The sequence below is a fragment of the Carcharodon carcharias genome (assembly GCF_017639515.1).
Source record: "Carcharodon carcharias isolate sCarCar2 chromosome 38 unlocalized genomic scaffold, sCarCar2.pri SUPER_38_unloc_27, whole genome shotgun sequence".
Lineage (NCBI taxonomy): Eukaryota > Metazoa > Chordata > Chondrichthyes > Lamniformes > Lamnidae > Carcharodon > Carcharodon carcharias.
In genome coordinates, this window is record NW_024470794.1 from 88303 (window position 1) to 109287 (window position 20985).

General features: G+C 67.5%; 1 protein-coding gene across 1 annotated transcript in view; it reads left to right on the forward strand.

Moving 5' to 3' along the window:
* The window catches only part of LOC121274813 (histone-lysine N-methyltransferase SETD1A-like), a 65038-nt gene extending 44382 nt beyond the window's left edge, over positions 1–20656 (forward strand). The window contains exon 18 of the mRNA XM_041182175.1: positions 20354–20656. Coding sequence (XP_041038109.1) covers positions 20354–20656 — 303 coding nt within the window. The remainder of the gene's footprint in view (positions 1–20353) is intronic.
* Positions 20657–20985: the final 329 nt, after the last annotated feature.

Here is a 20985-nt window from a genome sequence, read left to right on the forward strand (position 1 = left end):
CTCACTCACACCGCACTCCCTCCCCCTCCCTCACTCACACCGCACTCCCTCCCCCTCCCTCACTCACACCGCACTCCCTCCCCCTCCCTCACTCACACCGCACTCCCTCCCCCTCCCTCACTCACACCGCACTCCCTCCCCCTCCCTCACTCACACCGCACTCCCTCCCCCTCCCTCCCTCACACCGCACTCCCTCCCCCTCCCTCACTCACACCGCACAACCTCCCCCTCCCTCACTCACACCGCACTCCCTCCCCCTCCCTCACTCACACCGCACTCCCTCCCCCTCCCTCACTCACACCGCACTCCCTCCCCCTCCCTCACTCACACCGCTCTCCCTCCCCCTCCCTCACTCACACCGCTCTCCCTCCACCTCCCAGATACCACACTCCCTCCCCCTCCCTCACTCACACCGCTCTCCCTCCCCCTCCCTCACTCACACCGCTCTCCCTCCCCCTCCCTCACTCACACCGCACTCCCTCCCCCTCCCTCACTCACACCGCACTCCCTCCCCCTCCCAGATACCGTACTCCCTCCCCCTCCCTCACTCACACCGCACTCCCTCCCCCTCCCTCACTCACACCGCACTCCCTCCCCCTCCCTCACTCACAACCGCACTCCCTCCCCCTCCCTCACTCACACCGCACTCCCTCCCCCTCCCTCACTCACACCGCTCACCCTCCCCCTCCCTCACTCACACCGCTCTCCGTGCCCCTCCCTCACTCACACCGCACTCACTCCCCCTCCCTCACTCACACCGCATTCCCTCCCCCTCCCTCACTCACACCGCACTCCCTCCCCCTCCCTCACTCACACCGCACTCCCTCCCCCTCCCTCACTCACACCGCACTCCCTCCCCCTCCCTCACTCACACCGCACTCCCTCCCCCTCCCAGATACCGTACTCCCTCCCCCTCCCTCACTCACACCGCACTCCCTCCCCCTCCCTCACTCACACCGCACTCCCTCCCCCTCCCTCACTCACACCGCACTCCCTACCCCTCCCTCACTCACACCGCACTCCCTCCCCCTCCCTCACTCACACCGCTCACCCTCCCCCTCCCTCACTCACACCGCTCTCCGTGCCCCTCCCTCACTCACACCGCACTCACTCCCCCTCCCTCACTCACACCGCATTCCCTCCCCCTCCCTCACTCACACCGCACTCCCTCCCCCTCCCTCACTCACACCGCACTCCCTCCCCCTCCCTCACTCTCACCGCTCTCCCTCCCCCTCCCTCACTCACACCACACTCCCTCCCCCTCCCAGATACCGCACTCCCTCCCCCTGCCTCACTCAAACCGCACTCCCTCCCCCTCCCTCACTCACACCGCTCTCACTCCCCCTCCCTCACTCACACCGCACTCCCTCCCCCTCCCTCACACACCGCACTCCCTCTCCCTCACTCACACCGCTCTCCCTCCCCCTCCCTCACTCACACCGCTCTCCCTCCCCCTCCTAGATACCACACTCCCTCCCCCTCCGTCACTCACACCGCTCTCCCTCCCCCTCCGTCACTCACACCACACTCCCTCCCCCTCCCTCACTCACACCGCACTCCCTCCCCCTCCCTCACTCACGCCGCACTCCCTCCCCCTCCCTCACTCACACCGCACTCCCTCCCCCTCCCTCACTCACACCGCTCTCCCTCCCCCTCCCTCACTCACACCGCTCTCCCTCCACCTCCCAGATACCACACTCCCTCCCCCTCCCTCACTCACACCGCTCTCCCTCCCCCTCCCTCACTCACACCGCACTCCCTCCCCCTCCCTCACTCACACCGCTCTCTCTCCCCCTCCCTCACTCACACCGCTCTCCCTCCCCCTCCCTCACTCACACCGCACTCCCTCCCCCTCCCTCACTCACACCGCACTCCCTCCCCCTCCCTCACTCACACCGCACTCCCTCCCCCTCCCTCACTCACAACCGCACTCCCTCCCCCTCCCTCACTCACACCGCACTCCCTCCCCCTCCCTCACTCACACCGCACTCCCTCCCCCTCCCTCACTCACACCGCACTCCCTCCCCCTCCCTCACTCACACCGCACTCCCTCCCCCTCCCTCACTCACACCGCTCTCCCTCCCCCTCCCTCACTCACACCGCTCTCCCTCCCCCTCCCTCACTCACACCGCACTCCCTCCCCCTCCCTCACTCACACCGCACTCCCTCCCCCTCCCAGATACCGCACTCCCTCCCCCTCCCAGATACCGCACTCCCTCCCCCTCCCTCACTCACAACCGCACTCCCTCCCCCTCCCTCACTCACACCGCACTCCCTCCCCCTCCCTCACTCACACCGCACTCCCTCCCCCTCCCTCACTCACACCGCACTCCCTCCCCCTCCCTCACTCACCACCGCACTCCCTCCCCCTCCCTCACTCACACCGCACTCCCTCCCCCTCCCTCACTCACACCGCACTCCCTCCCCCTCCCTCACTCACACCGCACTCCCTCCCCCTCCCTCACTCACACCGCACTCCCTCCCCCTCCCTCACTCACACCGCACTCCCTCCCCCTCCCTCACTCACACCGCACTCCCTCCCCCTCCCTCACTCACACCGCACTCCCTCCCCCTCCCTCACTCACACCGCACTCCCTCCCCCTCCCTCACTCACACCGCACTCCCTCCCCTCCCTCACTCACACCGCACTCCCTCCCCCTCCCTCACTCACACCGCACTCCCTCCCCCTCCCTCACTCACACCGCACTCCCTCCCCCTCCCTCACTCACACCGCACTCCCTCCCCCTCCCTCACTCACACCGCACTCCTCCCCCTCCCTCACTCACACCGCACTCCCTCCCCCTCCCTCACTCACACCGCACTCCCTCCCCCTCCCTCACTCACACCGCACTCCCTCCCCCTCCCTCACTCACACCGCACTCCCTCCCCCTCCCTCACTCACACCGCACTCGCTCCCCCTCCCTCACTCACACCGCACTCGCTCCCCCTCCCAGATACCGCACTCGCTCCCCCTCCCTCACTCACACCGCTCTCGCTCCCCCTCCCTCACTCACACCGCACTCCCTCCCCCTCCCTCACTCACACCGCACTCCCTCCCCCTCCCTCACTCACACCGCACTCCCTCCCCCTCCCTCACTCACACCGCACTCCCTCCCCCTCCCTCACTCACACCGCACTCCCTCCCCCTCCCTCACTCACACCGCACTCCCTCCCCCTCCCTCACTCACACCGCACTCCCTCCCCCTCCCTCACTCACACCGCACTCCCTCCCCCTCCCTCACTCACACCGCACTCCCTCCCCCTCCCTCACTCACACCGCACTCCCTCCCCCTCCCTCACTCACACCGCACTCCCTCCCCCTCCCTCACTCACACCGCACTCCCTCCCCCTCCCTCACTCACACCGCACGACCTCCCCCTCCCTCACTCACACCGCACGACCTCCCCCTCCCTCACTCTCACCGCACGACCTCCCCCTCCCTCACTCACACCGCACGACCTCCCCCTCCCTCACTCACACCGCACGACCTCCCCCTCCCTCACTCACACCGCACGACCTCCCCCTCCCTCACTCACACCGCACGACCTCCCCCTCCCTCACTCACACCGCACGACCTCCCCCTCCCTCACTCACACCGCACGACCTCACCCTCCCTCACTCACACCGCACGACCTCCCCCTCCCTCACTCACACCGCACGACCTCCCCCTCCCTCACTCACACCGCACGACCTCCCCCTCCCTCACTCACACCGCACGACCTCCCCCTCCCTCACTCACACCGCACGACCTCCCCCTCCCTCACTCACACCGCACGCCCTCCCCCTCCCTCACTCACACCGCACGCCCTCCCCCTCCCTCACTCACACCGCACGACCTCCCCCTCCCTCACTCACACCGCACGACCTCCCCCTCCCTCACTCACACCACACGACCTCCCCCTCCCTCACTCACACCGCACTCCCTCACCCTCCCTCACTCACACCGCACTCCCTCCCCCTCCCAGATACCGCCCTCCCTCCCCCACCCAGATACCGCTCTCCCTCCCCCTCCCTCACTCACACCACTCTCCCTCCCCCTCCCAGATACCGCACTCCCTCCCCCTCCCTCACTCACACCGCACTCCCTCCCCCTACCTCACTCACACCGCACTCCCTCCCCCTCCCTCACTCACACCGCACTCCCTCCCCCTCCCTCACTCACACCGCACTCCCTCCCCCTCCCAGATACCGCACTCCCTCCCCCTCCCTCACTCACACCACACAACCTCCCCCTCCCTCACTCACACCGCACTCCCTCACCCTCCCTCACTCACACCGCACTCCCTCCCCCTCCCAGATACCGCCCTCCCTCCCCCACCCAGATACCGCTCTCCCTCCCCCTCCCTCACTCACACCACTCTCCCTCCCCCTCCCAGATACCGCACTCCCTCCCCCTCCCTCACTCACACCGCACTCCCTCCCCCTACCTCACTCACACCGCACTCCCTCCCCCTCCCTCACTCACACCGCACTCCCTCCCCCTCCCTCACTCACACCGCACTCCCTCCCCCTCCCAGATACCGCACTCCCTCCCCCTCCCTCACTCACACCACACAACCTCCCCCTCCCTCACTCACACCGCACTCCCTCACCCTCCCTCACTCACACCGCACTCCCTCCCCCTCCCAGATACCGCCCTCCCTCACCCTCCCAGATACCGCTCTCCCTCCCCCTCCCTCACTCACACCACTCTCCCTCCCCCTCCCAGATACCGCACTCCCTCCCCCTCTCTCACTCACACCGCACTCCCTCCCCCTACCTCACTCACACCGCACTCCCTCCCCCTCCCTCACTCACACCGCACTCCCTCCCCCTCCCTCACTCATACCGCACTCCCTCCCCCTCCCAGATACCGCACTCCCTCCCCCTCCCTCATTCACACCGCACAACCTCCCCCTCCCGGATACCGCACTCCCTCCCCCTCCCTCACTCACACCGCATTCCCTCCCCCTCCCTCACTCACACCGCACTCCCTCCCCCTCCCTCACTCACACCGCACTCCCTCCCCCTCCCTCACTCACACCGCACTCCCTCCCCCTCCCTCACTCACACCGCACTCCCTCCCCCTCCCTCACTCACACCGCACTCCCTCCCCTTCCCTCACTCACACCGCACTCGCTCCACCTCCCTCACTCACCCCGCACTCGCTCCCCCTCCCTCACTCACCCCGCACTCGCTCCCCCTCCCTCACTCACCCCGCACTCCCTCCCCCTCCCTCACTCACCCCGCACTCCCTCCCCCTCCCTCACTCACCCCGCACTCCCTCCCCCTCCCTCACTCACACCGCACTCCCTCCCCCTCCCTCACTCACACCGCACTCCCTCCCCCTCCCTCACTCACACCGCACTCCCTCCCCCTCCCTCACTCACACCGCTCTCCCTCCCCCTCCCTCACTCACACCGCTCTCCCTCCCCCTCCCTCACTCACACCGCATGACCTCCCCCTCCCTCACTCACACCGCTCTCCCTCCCCCTCCCTCACTCACACCGCTCTCCCTCCCCCTCCCTCACTCACACCGTTCTCCTCCCCCTCCCTCACTCACACCGCTCTCCCTCCCCCTCCCTCACTCACACCGCTCTCCCTCCCCCTCCCTCACTCACACCGCTCTCCCTCCCCCTCCCTCACTCACACCGCACTCCCTCCCCCTCCCTCACTCACACCGCACTCACTCCCTCTCCCTCACTCACACCTCACTCACACCCTCTCCCTCATTCACACCGCACTCCCTCCCCCTCCCTCACTCACACCGCACAACCTCCCCCTCCCTCACTCACACCGCACTCACTCCCTCTCCCTCACTCACACCGCACTCCCTCCCCCTCCCTCACTCACACCGCACAACCTCCCCCTCCCTCACTCACACCGCACTCACACCCTCTCCCTCATTCACACCGCACTCCCTCCCCCTCCCTCACTCACACCGCACAACCTCCCCCTCCCTCACTCACACCGCACTCGCTCCCCCCCCTCACTCACCCCGCACTCGCTCCCCCTCCCTCACTCACCCCGCACTCGCTCCCCCTCCCTCACTCACACCGCACTCCCTCCCCCTCCCTCACTCACACCGCACTCCCTCCCCCTCCCTCACTCACACCGCTCTCCCTCCCCCTCCCTCACTCACACCGCTCTCCCTCCCCCTCCCTCACTCACACCACACAACCTCCCCCTCCCTCACTCACACCGCACTCCCTCACCCTCCCTCACTCACAACGCACTCCCTCCCCCTCCCAGATACCGCCCTCCCTCCCCCTCCCAGATACCGCTCTCCCTCCCCCTCCCTCACTCACACCACTCTCCCTCCCCCTCCCAGATACCGCACTCCCTCCCCCTCCCTCACTCACACCGCACTCCCTCCCCCTACCTCACTCACACCGCACTCCCTCCCCCTCCCTCACTCACACCGCACTCCCTCCCCCTCCCTCACTCATACCGCACTCCCTCCCCCTCCCAGATACCGCACTCCCTCCCCCTCCCTCACTCACACCGCACAACCTCCCCCTCCCGGATACCGCACTCCCTCCCCCTCCCTCACTCACACCGCACTCCCTCCCCCTCCCTCACTCACACCGCACTCCCTCCCCCTCCCTCACTCACACCGCACTCCCTCCCCCTCCCTCACTCACACCGCACTCCCTGCCCCTCCCTCAATCACACCGCACAACCTCCCCCTCCCTCACTCACACTGCACTCCCTCCCCCTCCCTCAATCACACCGCACAACCTCCCCCTCCCTCACTCACACCGCACTCCCTCCCCCTCCCTCACTCACACCGCACTCCCTCCCCCTCCCAGATAACGCACTCCCTCCCCCTCCCTCACTCACACCGCTCTCCCTCCCCCTCCCAGATACCACACTCCCTCCCCATTCCTCACTCACACCGCTCTCCCTGCCCCTCCGTCACTCACACCACACTCCCTCCCCCTCGCTGACTCACACCGCACTCCCTCCCCCTCCCTCACTCACACCGCACTCCCTCCCCCTCCCTCACTCACACCGCACTCCCTCCCCCTCCCTCACTCACACCGCACTCCCTCCCCCTCCCTCACTCACACCTCACTCCCTCCCCCTCCCTCACTCACACCGCACTCGCTCCCCCTCCCTCACTCACACCGCACTCGCTCCCCCTCCCTCACTCACACCGCACGACCTCCCCCTCCCTCACTCACACCGCACTCGCTCCCCCTCCCTCACTCACCCCGCACTCGCTCCCCCTCCCTCACTCACCCCGCACTCGCTCCCCCTCCCTCACTCACCCCGCACTCGCTCCCCCTCCCTCACTCACCCCGCACTCGCTCCCCCTCCCTCACTCGCCCCGCACTCCCTCCCCCTCCCTCACTCACCCCGCACTCCCTCCCCCTCCCTCACTCACACCGCACTCCCTCCCCCTCCCTCACTCACACCGCACTCCCTCCCCCTCCCTCACTCACAGCGCACTCCCTCCCCCTCCCTCACTCACACCGCTCTCCCTCCCCCTCCCTCACTCACACCGCACGACCTCCCCCTCCCTCACTCACACCGCTCTCCCTCCCCCTCCCTCACTCACACCGCTCTCCCTCCCCCTCCCTCACTCACACTGTTCTCCCTCCCCCTCCCTCACTCACACCGCACTCCCTCCCCCTCCCTCACTCACACCGCTCTCCCTCCCCCTCCCTCACTCACACCGCTCTCCCTCCCCCTCCCTCACTCACACCGCACTCCCTCCCCCTCCCTCACTCACACCGCACTCACTCCCTCTCCCTCACTCACACCTCACTCACACCCTATCCCTCATTCACACCGCACTCCCTCCCCCTCCCTCACTCACACCGCACAACCTCCCCCTCCCTCACTCACACCACACTCACTCCCTCTCCCTCACTCACACCGCACTCCCTCCCCCTCCCTCACTCACCGCACAACCTCCCCCTCCCTCACTCACACCGCACTCACACCCTCTCCCTCATTCACACCGCACTCCCTCCCCCTCCCTCACTCACACCGCACAACCTCCCCCTCCCTCACTCACACCGCACTCGCTCCCCCTCCCTCACTCACCCCGCACTCGCTCCCACTCCCTCACTCACCCCGCACTCCCTCCCCCTCCCTCACTCACACCGCACTCCCTCCCCCTCCCTCACTCACACCGCACTCCCTCCCCCTCCCTCACTCACACCGCACTCCCTCCCCCTCCCTCACTCACACCGCACTCCCTCCCCCTCCCTCACTCACACCGCACTCCCTCCCCCTCCCTCACTCACACCGCTCTCCCTCCCCCTCCCTCACTCACACTGTTCTCCCTCACCCTCCCTCACTCACACCGCACTCCCTCCCCCTCCCTCACTCACACCGCTCTCCCGCCCCCTCCCTCACTCACACCGCTCTCCCTCCCCCTCCCTCACTCACACCGCACTCACTCCCTCTCCCTCACTCACACCCTCTCCCTCATTCTCACCGCACTCCCTCCCCCTCCCTCACTCACACCGCACTCACTCCCTCTCCCTCACTCACACCGCACTCCCTCCCCCTCCCTCACTCACACCGCACTCCCTCCCCCTCCCTCACTCACACCGCACTCCCTCCCCCTCCCTCACTCATACCGCACTCCCTCCCCCTCCCAGATACCGCACTCCCTCCCCCTCCCTCACTCACACCACACAACCTCCCCCTCCCTCACTCACACCGCACTCCCTCACCCTCCCTCACTCACACCGCACTCCCTCCCCCTCCCAGATACCGCCCTCCCTCCCCCTCCCAGATACCGCTCTCCCTCCCCCTCCCTCACTCACACCACTCTCCCTCCCCCTCCCAGATACCGCACTCCCTCCCCCTCCCTCACTCACACCGCACTCCCTCCCCCTACCTCACTCACACCGCACTCCCTCCCCCTACCTCACTCACACCGCACTCCCTCCCCCTCCCTCACTCACACCGCACTCCCTCCCCCTCCCTCACTCATACCGCACTCCCTCCCCCTCCCAGATACCGCACTCCCTCCCCCTCCCTCACTCACACCGCACAACCTCCCCCTCCCTCACTCACACCGCACTCCCTCCCCCTCCCTCACTCACACCGCACTCCCTCCCCCTCCCTCACTCACACCGCACTCCCTCCCCCTCCCTCACTCACACCGCACTCCCTCCCCCTCCCTCACTCACACCGCACTCCCTCCCCCTCCCTCACTCACACCGCACTCCCTCCCCCTCCCTCACTCACACCGCACTCCCTCCCCCTCCCTCACTCACACCGCACTCGCTCCACCTCCCTCACTCACCCCGCACTCGCTCCCCCTCCCTCACTCACCCCGCACTCGCTCCCCCTCCCTCACTCACCCCGCACTCCCTCCCCCTCCCTCACTCACCCCGCACTCCCTCCCCCTCCCTCACTCACACCGCACTCCCTCCCCCTCCCTCACTCACACCGCACTCCCTCCCCCTCCCTCACTCACAACCGCTCTCCCTCCCCCTCCCTCACTCACACCGCTCTCCCTCCCCCTCCCTCACTCACACCGCACTCCCTCCCCCTCCCTCACTCACACCGCACTCACTCCCTCTCCCTCACTCACACCTCACTCACACCCTCTCCCTCATTCACACCGCACTCCCTCCCCCTCCCTCACTCACACCGCACAACCTCCCCCTCCCTCACTCACACCGCACTCCCTCCCCCTCCCTCACTCACACCGCACAACCTCCCCCTCCCTCACTCACACCGCACTCACACCCTCTCCCTCATTCACACCGCACTCCCTCCCCCTCCCTCACTCACACCGCACAACCTCCCCCTCCCTCACTCACACCGCACTCGCTCCTCCCCCCTCACTCACCCCGCACTCGCTCCCCCTCCCTCACTCACCCCGCACTCGCTCCCCCTCCCTCACTCACACCGCACTCCCTCCCCCTCCCTCACTCACACCGCACTCCCTCCGCCTCCCTCACTCACACCGCTCTCCCTCCCCCTCCCTCACTCACACCGCTCTCCCTCCCCCTCCCTCACTCACACCACACAACCTCCCCCTCCCTCACTCACACCGCACTCCCTCACCCTCCCTCACTCACAACGCACTCCCTCCCCCTCCCAGATACCGCCCTCCCTCCCCCTCCCAGATACCGCTCTCCCTCCCCCTCCCTCACTCACACCACTCTCCCTCCCCCTCCCAGATACCGCACTCCCTCCCCCTCCCTCACTCACACCGCACTCCCTCCCCCTACCTCACTCACACCGCACTCCCTCCCCCTCCCTCACTCACACCGCACTCCCTCCCCCTCCCTCACTCATACCGCACTCCCTCCCCCTCCCAGATACCGCACTCCCTCCCCCTCCCTCACTCACACCGCACAACCTCCCCCTCCCGGATACCGCACTCCCCTCCCCCTCCCTCACTCACACCGCATTCCCTCCCCCTCCCTCACTCACACCGCACTCCCTCCCCCTCCCTCACTCACAGCGCACTCCCTCCCCCTCCCTCACTCACACCGCACTCCCTCCCCCTCCCTCAATCACACCGCACAACCTCCCCCTCCCTCACTCACACCGCACTCCCTCCCCCTCCCTCAATCACACCGCACAACCTCCCCCTCCCTCACTCACACCGCACTCCCTCCCCCTCCCTCACTCACACCGCACTCCCTCCCCCTCCCAGATACCGCACTCCCTCCCCCTCCCTCACTCACACCGCTCTCCCTCCCCCTCCCAGATACCACACTCCCTCCCCATTCCTCACTCACACCGCTCTCCCTGCCCCTCCGTCACTCACACCACACTCCCTCCCCCTCGCTGACTCACACCGCACTCCCTCCCCCTCCCTCACTCACACCGCACTCCCTCCCCCTCCCTCACTCACACCGCACTCCCTCCCCCTCCCTCACTCACACCGCACTCCCTCCCCCTCCCTCACTCACACCTCACTCCCTCCCCCTCCCTCACTCACACCGCACTCCCCCTCCCTCACTCACACCGCTCTCCCTCCCCCTCCCTCACTCACACCGCTCTCCCTCCCCCTCCCTCACTCACACCGCACTCGCTCCCCCTCCCTCACTCACACCGCACTCGCTCCCCCTCCCTCACTCACCCCGCACTCGCTCCCCCTCCCTCACTCACCCCGCACTCGCTCCCCCTCCCTCACTCACCCCGCACTCGCTCCCCCTCCCTCACTCACCCCGCACTCCCTCCCCCTCCCTCACTCACCCCGCACTCCCTCCCCCTCCCTCACTCACACCGCACTCCCTCCCCCTCCCTCACTCACACCGCACTCCCTCCCCCTCCCTCACTCACACCGCACTCCCTCCCCCTCCCTCACTCACACCGCTCTCCCTCCCCCTCCCTCACTCACACCGCACGACCTCCCCCTCCCTCACTCACACCGCTCTCCCTCCCCCTCCCTCACTCACACCGCTCTCCCTCCCCCTCCCTCACTCACACTGTTCTCCCTCCCCCTCCCTCACTCACACCGCACTCCCTCCCCCTCCCTCACTCACACCGCTCTCCCTCCCCCTCCCTCACTCACACCGCTCTCCCTCCCCCTCCCTCACTCACACCGCACTCCCTCCCCCTCCCTCACTCACACCGCACTCACTCCCTCTCCCTCACTCACACCTCACTCACACCCTCTCCCTCATTCACACCGCACTCCCTCCCCCTCCCTCACTCACACCGCACAACCTCCCCCTCCCTCACTCACACCGCACTCACTCCCTCTCCCTCACTCACACCGCACTCCCTCCCCCTCCCTCACTCACCGCACAACCTCCCCCTCCCTCACTCACACCGCACTCACACCCTCTCCCTCATTCACACCGCACTCCCTCCCCCTCCCTCACTCACACCGCACAACCTCCCCCTCCCTCACTCACACCGCACTCGCTCCCCCTCCCTCACTCACCCCGCACTCGCTCCCACTCCCTCACTCACCCCGCACTCCCTCCCCCTCCCTCACTCACACCGCACTCCCTCCCCCTCCCTCACTCACACCGCACTCCCTCCCCCTCCCTCACTCACACCGCACTCCCTCCCCCTCCCTCACTCACACCGCACTCCCTCCCCCTCCCTCACTCACACCGCACTCCCTCCCCCTCCCTCACTCACACCGCTCTCCCTCCCCCTCCCTCACTCACACTGTTCTCCCTCACCCTCCCTCACTCACACCGCACTCCCTCCCCCTCCCTCACTCACACCGCTCTCCCGCCCCCTCCCTCACTCACACCGCTCTCCCTCCCCCTCCCTCACTCACACCGCTCTCACTCCCTCTCCCTCACTCACACCCTCTCCCTCATTCTCACCGCACTCCCTCCCCCTCCCTCACTCACACCGCACTCACTCCCTCTCCCTCACTCACACCGCACTCCCTCCCCCTCCCTCACTCACACCGCACTCCCTCCCCCTCCCTCACTCACACCGCACTCCCTCCCCCTCCCTCACTCACACCGCACTCCCTCCCCCTCCCTCACTCATACCGCACTCCCTCCCCCTCACAGATACCGCACTCCCTCCCCCTCCCTCACTCACACCACACAACCTCCCCCTCCCTCACTCACACCGCACTCCCTCACCCTCCCTCACTCACACCGCACTCCCTCCCCCTCCCAGATACCGCCCTCCCTCCCCCTCCCAGATACCGCTCTCCCTCCCCCTCCCTCACTCACACCACTCTCCCTCCCCCTCCCAGATACCGCACTCCCTCCCCCTCCCTCACTCACACCGCACTCCCTCCCCCTACCTCACTCACACCGCACTCCCTCCCCCTCCCTCACTCACACCGCACTCCCTCCCCCTCCCTCACTCATACCGCACTCCCTCCCCCTCCCAGATACCGCACTCCCTCCCCCTCCCTCACTCACACCGCACAACCTCCCCCTCCCGGATACCGCACTCCCTCCCCCTCCCTCACTCACACCGCATTCCCTCCCCCTCCCTCACTCACACCGCACTCCCTCCCCCTCCCTCACTCACACCGCACTCCCTCCCCCTCCCTCACTCACACCGCACTCCCTCCCCCTCCCTCACTCACACCGCACTCCCTCCCCCTCCCTCACTCACACCGCACTCCCTCCCCCTCCCAGATACCTCACTCCCTCCCCCTCCCTCACTCACACCGCTCTCCCTCCCCCTCCCAGATACCACACTCCCTCCCCCTTCCTCACTCACACCGCTCTCCCTGCCCCTCCGTCACTCACACCACACTCCCTCCCCCTCGCTCACTCACACCGCACTCCCTCCCCCTCCCTCACTCACACCGCACTCCCTCCCCCTCCCTCACTCACACCGCACTCCCTCCCCCTCCCTCACTCACACCGCACTCCCTCCCCCTCCCTCACTCACACCGCACTCCCTCCCCCTCCCTCACTCACACCGCACTCCCTCCCCCTCCCTCACTCACAACGCACTCCCTCCCCCTCCCTCACTCACACCGCACTCCCTCCCCCTCCCTCACTCACACCGCTCTCCCTCCCCCTCCCTCACTCACACCGCTCTCCCTCCCCCTCCCTCACTCACACCGCACTCGCTCCCCCTCCCTCACTCACACCGCACTCGCTCCACCTCCCTCACTCACCCCGCACTCGCTCCCCCTCCCTCACTCACCCCGCACTCGCTCCCCCTCCCTCACTCACCCCGCACTCGCTCCCCCTCCCTCACTCACCCCGCACTCGCTCCCCCTCCCTCACTCACCCCGCACTCCCTCCCCCTCCCTCACTCACCCCGCACTCCCTCCCCCTCCCTCACTCACACCGCACTCCCTCCCCCTCCCTCACTCACACCGCACTCCCTCCCCCTCCCTCACTCACACCGCACTCCCTCCCCCTCCCTCACTCACACCGCTCTCCCTCCCCCTCCCTCACTCACACCGCACTCCCTCCCCCTCCCTCACTCACACCGCACGACCTCCCCCTCCCTCACTCACACCGCTCTCCCTCCCCCTCCCTCACTCACACCGCTCTCCCTCCCACTCCCTCACTCACACCGCACTCCCTCCCCCTCACTCACACCGCACTCACTCCCTCTCCCTCACTCACACCTCACTCACACCCTCTCCCTCATTCACACCGCACTCCCTCCCCCTCCCTCACTCACACCGCACAACCTCCCCCTCCCTCACTCACACCGCACTCACTCCCTCTCCCTCACTCACACCGCACTCCCTCCCCCTCCCTCACTCACACCGCACAACCTCCCCCTCCCTCACTCACACCGCACTCACACCCTCTCCCTCATTCACACCGCACTCCCTCCCCCTCCCTCACTCACACCGCACAACCTCCCCCTCCCTCACTCACACCGCACTCGCTCCCCCTCCCTCACTCACCCCGCACTCGCTCCCCCTCCCTCACTCACCCCGCACTCCCTCCCCCTCCCTCACTCACACCGCACTCCCTCCCCCTCCCTCACTCACACCGCACTCCCTCCCCCTCCCTCACTCACACCGCACTCCCTCCCCCTCCCTCACTCACACCGCTCTCCCTCCCCCTCCCTCACTCACACCGCTCTCCCTCCCCCTCCCTCACTCACACCACACAACCTCCCCCTCCCTCACTCACACCGCACTCACTCCCTCTCCCTCACTCACACCTCACTCACACCCTCTCCCTCATTCACACCGCACTCCCTCCCCCTCCCTCACTCACACCGCACAACCTCCCCCTCCCTCACTCACAACCGCACTCACTCCCTCTCCCTCACTCACACCGCACTCCCTCCCCCTCCCTCACTCACCGCACAACCTCCCCCTCCCTCACTCACACCGCACTCACACCCTCTCCCTCATTCACACCGCACTCCCTCCCCCTCCCTCATTCACACCGCACAACCTCCCCCTCCTTCACTCACACCGCACTCGCTCCCCCTCCCTCACTCACCCCGCACTCGCTCCCACTCCCTCACTCACCCCGCACTCCCTCCCCCTCCCTCACTCACACCGCACTCCCTCCCCCTCCCTCACTCACACCGCACTCCCTCCCCCTCCCTCACTCACACCGCACTCCCTCCCCCTCCCTCACTCACACCGCACTCCCTCCCCCTCCCTCACTCACACCGCACTCCCTCCCCCTCCCTCACTCACACCGCTCTCCCTCCCCCTCCCTCACTCACACTGTTCTCCCTCACCCTCCCTCACTCACACCGCACTCCCTCCCCCTCCCTCACTCACACCGCTCTCCCGCCCCCTCCCTCACTCACACCGCTCTCCCTCCCCCTCCCTCACTCACACCGCACTCACTCCCTCTCCCTCACTCACACCCTCTCCCTCATTCTCACCGCACTCCCTCCCCCTCCCTCACTCACACCGCACTCACTCCCTCTCCCTCACTCACACCGCACTCCCTCCCCCTCCCTCACTCACACCGCACTCCCTCCCCCTCCCTCACTCACACCGCACTCCCTCCCCCTCCCTCACTCATACCGCACTCCCTCCCCCTCCCAGATACCGCACTCCCTCCCCCTCCCTCACTCACACCACACAACCTCCCCCTCCCTCACTCACACCGCACTCCCTCACCCTCCCTCACTCACACCGCACTCCCTCCCCCTCCCAGATACCGCCCTCCCTCCCCCTCCCAGATACCGCTCTCCCTCCCCCTCCCTCACTCACACCACTCTCCCTCCCCCTCCCAGATACCGCACTCCCTCCCCCTCCCTCACTCACACCGCACTCCCTCCCCCTACCTCACTCACACCGCACTCCCTCCCCCTCCCTCACTCACACCGCACTCCCTCCCCCTCCCTCACTCATACCGCACTCCCTCCCCCTCCCAGATACCGCACTCCCTCCCCCTCCCTCACTCACACCGCACAACCTCCCCCTCCCGGATACCGCACTCCCTCCCCCTCCCTCACTCACACCGCATTCCCTCCCCCTCCCTCACTCACACCGCACTCCCTCCCCCTCCCTCACTCACACCGCACTCCCTCCCCCTCCCTCACTCACACCGCACTCCCTCCCCCACCCTCACTCACACCGCACACCCTCCCCCTCCCTCACTCACACCGCACTCCCTCCCCCTCCCAGATACCTCACTCCCTCCCCCTCCCTCACTCACACCGCTCTCCCTCCCCCTCCCAGATACCACACTCCCTCCCCCTTCCTCACTCACACCGCTCTCCCTGCCCCTCCGTCACTCACACCACACTCCCTCCCCCTCGCTCACATCACACCGCACTCCCTCCCCCTCCCTCACTCACACCGCACTCCCTCCCCCTCCCTCACTCACACCGCACTCCCTCCCCCTCCCTCACTCACACCGCACTCCCTCCCCCTCCCTCACTCACACCGCACTCCCTCCCCCTCCCTCACTCACACCGCACTCCCTCCCCCTCCCTCACTCACAACGCACTCCCTCCCCCTCCCTCACTCACACCGCACTCCCTCCCCCTCCCTCACTCACACCGCTCTCCCTCCCCCTCCCTCACTCACACCGCTCTCCCTCCCCCTCCCTCACTCACACCGCACTCGCTCCCCCTCCCTCACTCACACCGCACTCGCTCCACCTCCCTCACTCACCCCGCACTCGCTCCCCCTCCCTCACTCACCCCGCACTCGCTCCCCCTCCCTCACTCACCCCGCACTCGCTCCCCCTCCCTCACTCACCCCGCACTCGCTCCCCCTCCCTCACTCACCCCGCACTCCCTCCCCCTCCCTCACTCACCCCGCACTCCCTCCCCCTCCCTCACTCACACCGCACTCCCTCCCCCTCCCTCACTCACACCGCACTCCCTCCCCCTCCCTCACTCACACCGCACTCCCTCCCCCTCCCTCACTCACACCGCTCTCCCTCCCCCTCCCTCACTCACACCGCACTCCCTCCCCCTCCCTCACTCACACCGCACGACCTCCCCCTCCCTCACTCACACCGCTCTCCCTCCCCCTCCCTCACTCACACCGCTCTCCCTCCCCCTCCCTCACTCACACTGTTCTCCCTCCCCCTCCCTCACTCACACCGCACTCCCTCCCCCTCCCTCACTCACACCGCTCTCCCTCCCCCTCCCTCACTCACACCGCTCTCCCTCCCACTCCCTCACTCACACCGCACTCCCTCCCCCTCCCTCACTCACACCGCACTCACTCCCTCTCCCTCACTCACACCTCACTCACACCCTCTCCCTCATTCACACCGCACTCCCTCCCCCTCCCTCACTCACACCGCACAACCTCCCCCTCCCTCACTCACACCGCACTCACTCCCTCTCCCTCACTCACACCGCACTCCCTCCCCCTCCCTCACTCACACCGCACAACCTCCCCCTCCCTCACTCACACCGCACTCACACCCTCTCCCTCATTCACACCGCACTCCCTCCCCCTCCCTCACTCACACCGCACAACCTCCCCCTCCCTCACTCACACCGCACTCGCTCCCCCTCCCTCACTCACCCCGCACTCGCTCCCCCTCCCTCACTCACCCCGCACTCCCTCCCCCTCCCTCACTCACACCGCACTCCCTCCCCCTCCCTCACTCACACCGCACTCCCTCCCCCTCCCTCACTCACACCGCACTCCCTCCCCCTCCCTCACTCACACCGCTCTCCCTCCCCCTCCCTCACTCACACCGCTCTCCCTCCCCCTCCCTCACTCACACCACACAACCTCCCCCTCCCTCACTCACACCGCACTCCCTCACCCTCCCTCACTCACACCGCACTCCCTCCCCCTCCCAGATACCGCCCTCCCTCCCCCTCCCAGATACCGCTCTCCCTCCCCCTCCCTCACTCACACCGCACTCCCTCCCCCTACCTCACTCACACCGCACTCCCTCCCCCTCCCTCACTCACACCGCACAACCTCCCCCTCCCGGATACCGCATTCCCTCCCCCTCCCTCACTCACACCGCATTCCCTCCCCCTCCCTCACTCACACCGCACTCCCTCCCCCTCCCTCACTCACACCGCACTCCCTCCCCCTCCCTCACTCACACCGCACTCCCTCCCCCTCCCTCACTCACACCGCACTCCCTCCCCCTCCCTCACTCACACCGCACTCCCTCCCCCTCCCTCACTCACACCGCACTCCCTCCCCCTCCCTCACTCACACCGCACTCCCTCCCCCTCCCTCACTCACACCGCTCTCCCTCCCCCTCCCTCACTCACAACCGCTCTCCCTCCCCCTCCCTCACTCACACCGCACTCGCTCCCCCTCCCTCACTCACACCGCACTCGCTCCCCCTCCCTCACTCACCCCGCACTCGCTCCCCCTCCCTCACTCACCCCGCACTCGCTCCCCCTCCCTCACTCACCCCGCACTCCCTCCCCCTCCCTCACTCACACCGCTCTCCCTCCCCCTCCCTCACTCACACCGCACGACCTCCCCCTCTCTCACTCACACCGCTCTCCCTCCCCCTCCCTCACTCACACCGCTCTCCCTCCCCCTCCCTCACTCACACTGTTCTCCCTCCCCCTCCCTCACTCACACCGCACTCCCTCCCCCTCCCTCACTCACACCGCTCTCCCTCCCCCTCCCTCACTCACACCGCTCTCCCTCCCCCTCCCTCATTCACACCGCTCTCCCTCCCCCTCCCTCACTCACACCGCACTCCCTCCCCTCCCTCACTCACACCGCACTCACTCCCTCTCCCTCACTCACACCGCACTCCCTCCCCCTCCCTCACTCACACCGCACAACCTCCCCCTCCCTCACTCACACCGCACAACCTCCCCCTCCCTCACTCACACCGCACTCACTCCCTCTCCCTCACTCACACCGCACTCCCTCCCCCTCCCTCACTCACCGCACAACCTCCCCCTCCCTCACTCACACCGCACTCACACCCTCTCCCTCATTCACACCGCACTCCCTCCCCCTCCCTCACTCACACCGCACAACCTCCCCCTCCCTCACTCACACCGCACTCGCTCCCCCTCCCTCACTCACCCCGCACTCGCTCCCCCTCCCTCACTCACCCCGCACTCCCTCCCCCTCCCTCACTCACCCCGCACTCCCTCCCCCTCCCTCACTCACACCGCACTCCCTCCCCCTCCCTCACTCACACCGCACTCCCTCCCCCTCCCTCACTCACACTGCACTCCCTCCCCCTCCCTCACTCACACTGCACTCCCTCCCCCTCCCTCACTCACACCGCTCTCCCTCCCCCTCCCTCACTCACACCGCTCTCCCTCCCCCTCCCTCAGTCACACTGTTCTCCCTCACCCTCCCTCACTCACACCGCACTCCCTCCCCCTCCCTCACTCACACCGCTCTCCCTCCCCCTCCCTCACTCACACCGCTCTCCCTCCCCCTCCCTCACTCACACCGCACTCACTCCCTCTCCCTCACTCACACCTCACTCACACCCTCTCCCTCATTCTCACCGCACTCCCTCCCCCTCCCTCACTCACACCGCACTCCCTCCCTCTCCCTCACTCACACCGCACTCCCTCCCCCTCCCTCACTCACACCGCACAACCTCCCCCTCCCTCACTCACACCGCACTCACACCCTCTCCCTCATTCACACTGCACTCCCTCCCCCTCCCTCACTCACACCGCACATCCTCCCCCTCCCTCACTCACACCGCACTCGCTCCCCCTCCCTCACTCACCCCGCACTCGCTCCCCCTCCCTCACTCACCCCGCACTCGCTCCCCCTCCCTCACTCACCCCGCACTCCCTCCCCCTCCCTCACTCACACCGCACTCCCTCCCCCTCCCTCACTCACACCGCACTCCCTCCCCCTCCCTCACTCACACCGCTCTCCCTCCCCCTCCCTCACTCACACCGCACTCCCCCTCCCTCACTCACACCGCACTCGCTCCCCCTCCCTCACTCACACCGCACTCCCTCCCCCTCCCTCACTCACCCCGCACTCGCTCCCCCTCCCTCACTCACACCGCACTCCCACCCCCTCCCGGATACCGCACTCCCTCCCCCTCCCTCACTCACACCGCACTCCCAGCCCCTCCCGGATACCGCACTCCCTCCCCCTCCCTCACTCACACCGCACTCCCTCCCCCTCCCTCACTCACACCGCACTCCCTCCCCCTCCCTCACTCACACCGCACTCCCTCCCCCTCCCTCACTCACACCGCACTCCCTCCCCCTCCCTCACTCACACCGCACTCCCTCCCCCTCCCTCACTCACACCGCACTCCCTCCCCCTCCCTCACTCACACCGCACAACCTCCCCCTCCCTCACTCACACCGCACTCCCTCCCCCTCCCTCACTCACACCGCACTCCCTCCCCCTCCCTCACTCACACCGCACTACCTCCGCCTCCCTCACTCACACCGCACTCCCTCCCCCTCCCTCACTCACACCGCCCCCCCTTCCCCTCCCCCTCCCCCTCCCTTTCCCAGATACCACCCCCCCCTTCCCCTCCCTCGCGTCGCCCTCAGAAGGATGTGCGTGGCTGCGCACTGTGTTTCGGAGACCTGATTAACTTGCTTCCCTCTCTCCCAGCAGTCCCACTTGATGCTCAACCAGCAGGTCCCAGGAAGCAATCGGCTGCTCTCTGAACGACGCTCCGAGCAAAGGCGCCTTCTCAGCGCCATGGGAACGTCCGCGCTGCTCGACAGCGACCTCCTCAAGCTGAACCAGTTGAAGGTAAGGCTGGCCTCCCAGCTCCGAGGCGGCGATCGTGGCATTGCCCTCATACTCAGCCCCCCCTCCAACAGAAACGCAATCACCAACACCGGCAACAAGATTCTGCAGGACACTTCCAGAACGCTTTCCAAAAAGTGCCCCATGAGAGGCTTTTCGTGAGCTTGTGTGAGAGAGAGAGAGACGGAACAAGGGAGAGAAGAGAACAGCATAGGATAACGTGTTCAGTTGGAGGAGGCGGAAAGAGGGAGGGAGACAGGAATGTGGCCAGGAAGGGAGAGAGAGAGAGAGAGAGAGTAAGAGAGGTTTCTAGCGGGTGGAAGAGAGAGCGGGAGGGGCGACGGGGAGAGAGAGAGAGAGCGGGAGGGGCACCGGGGGAGAGAGAGAGCGGGAGGGGCACCGGGGGAGAGAGAGAGCGGGAGGGGCACCGGGGGAGAGAGAGAGCGGGAGGGGCACCGGGGGAGAGAGAGAGCGGGAGGGGCACCGGGGGA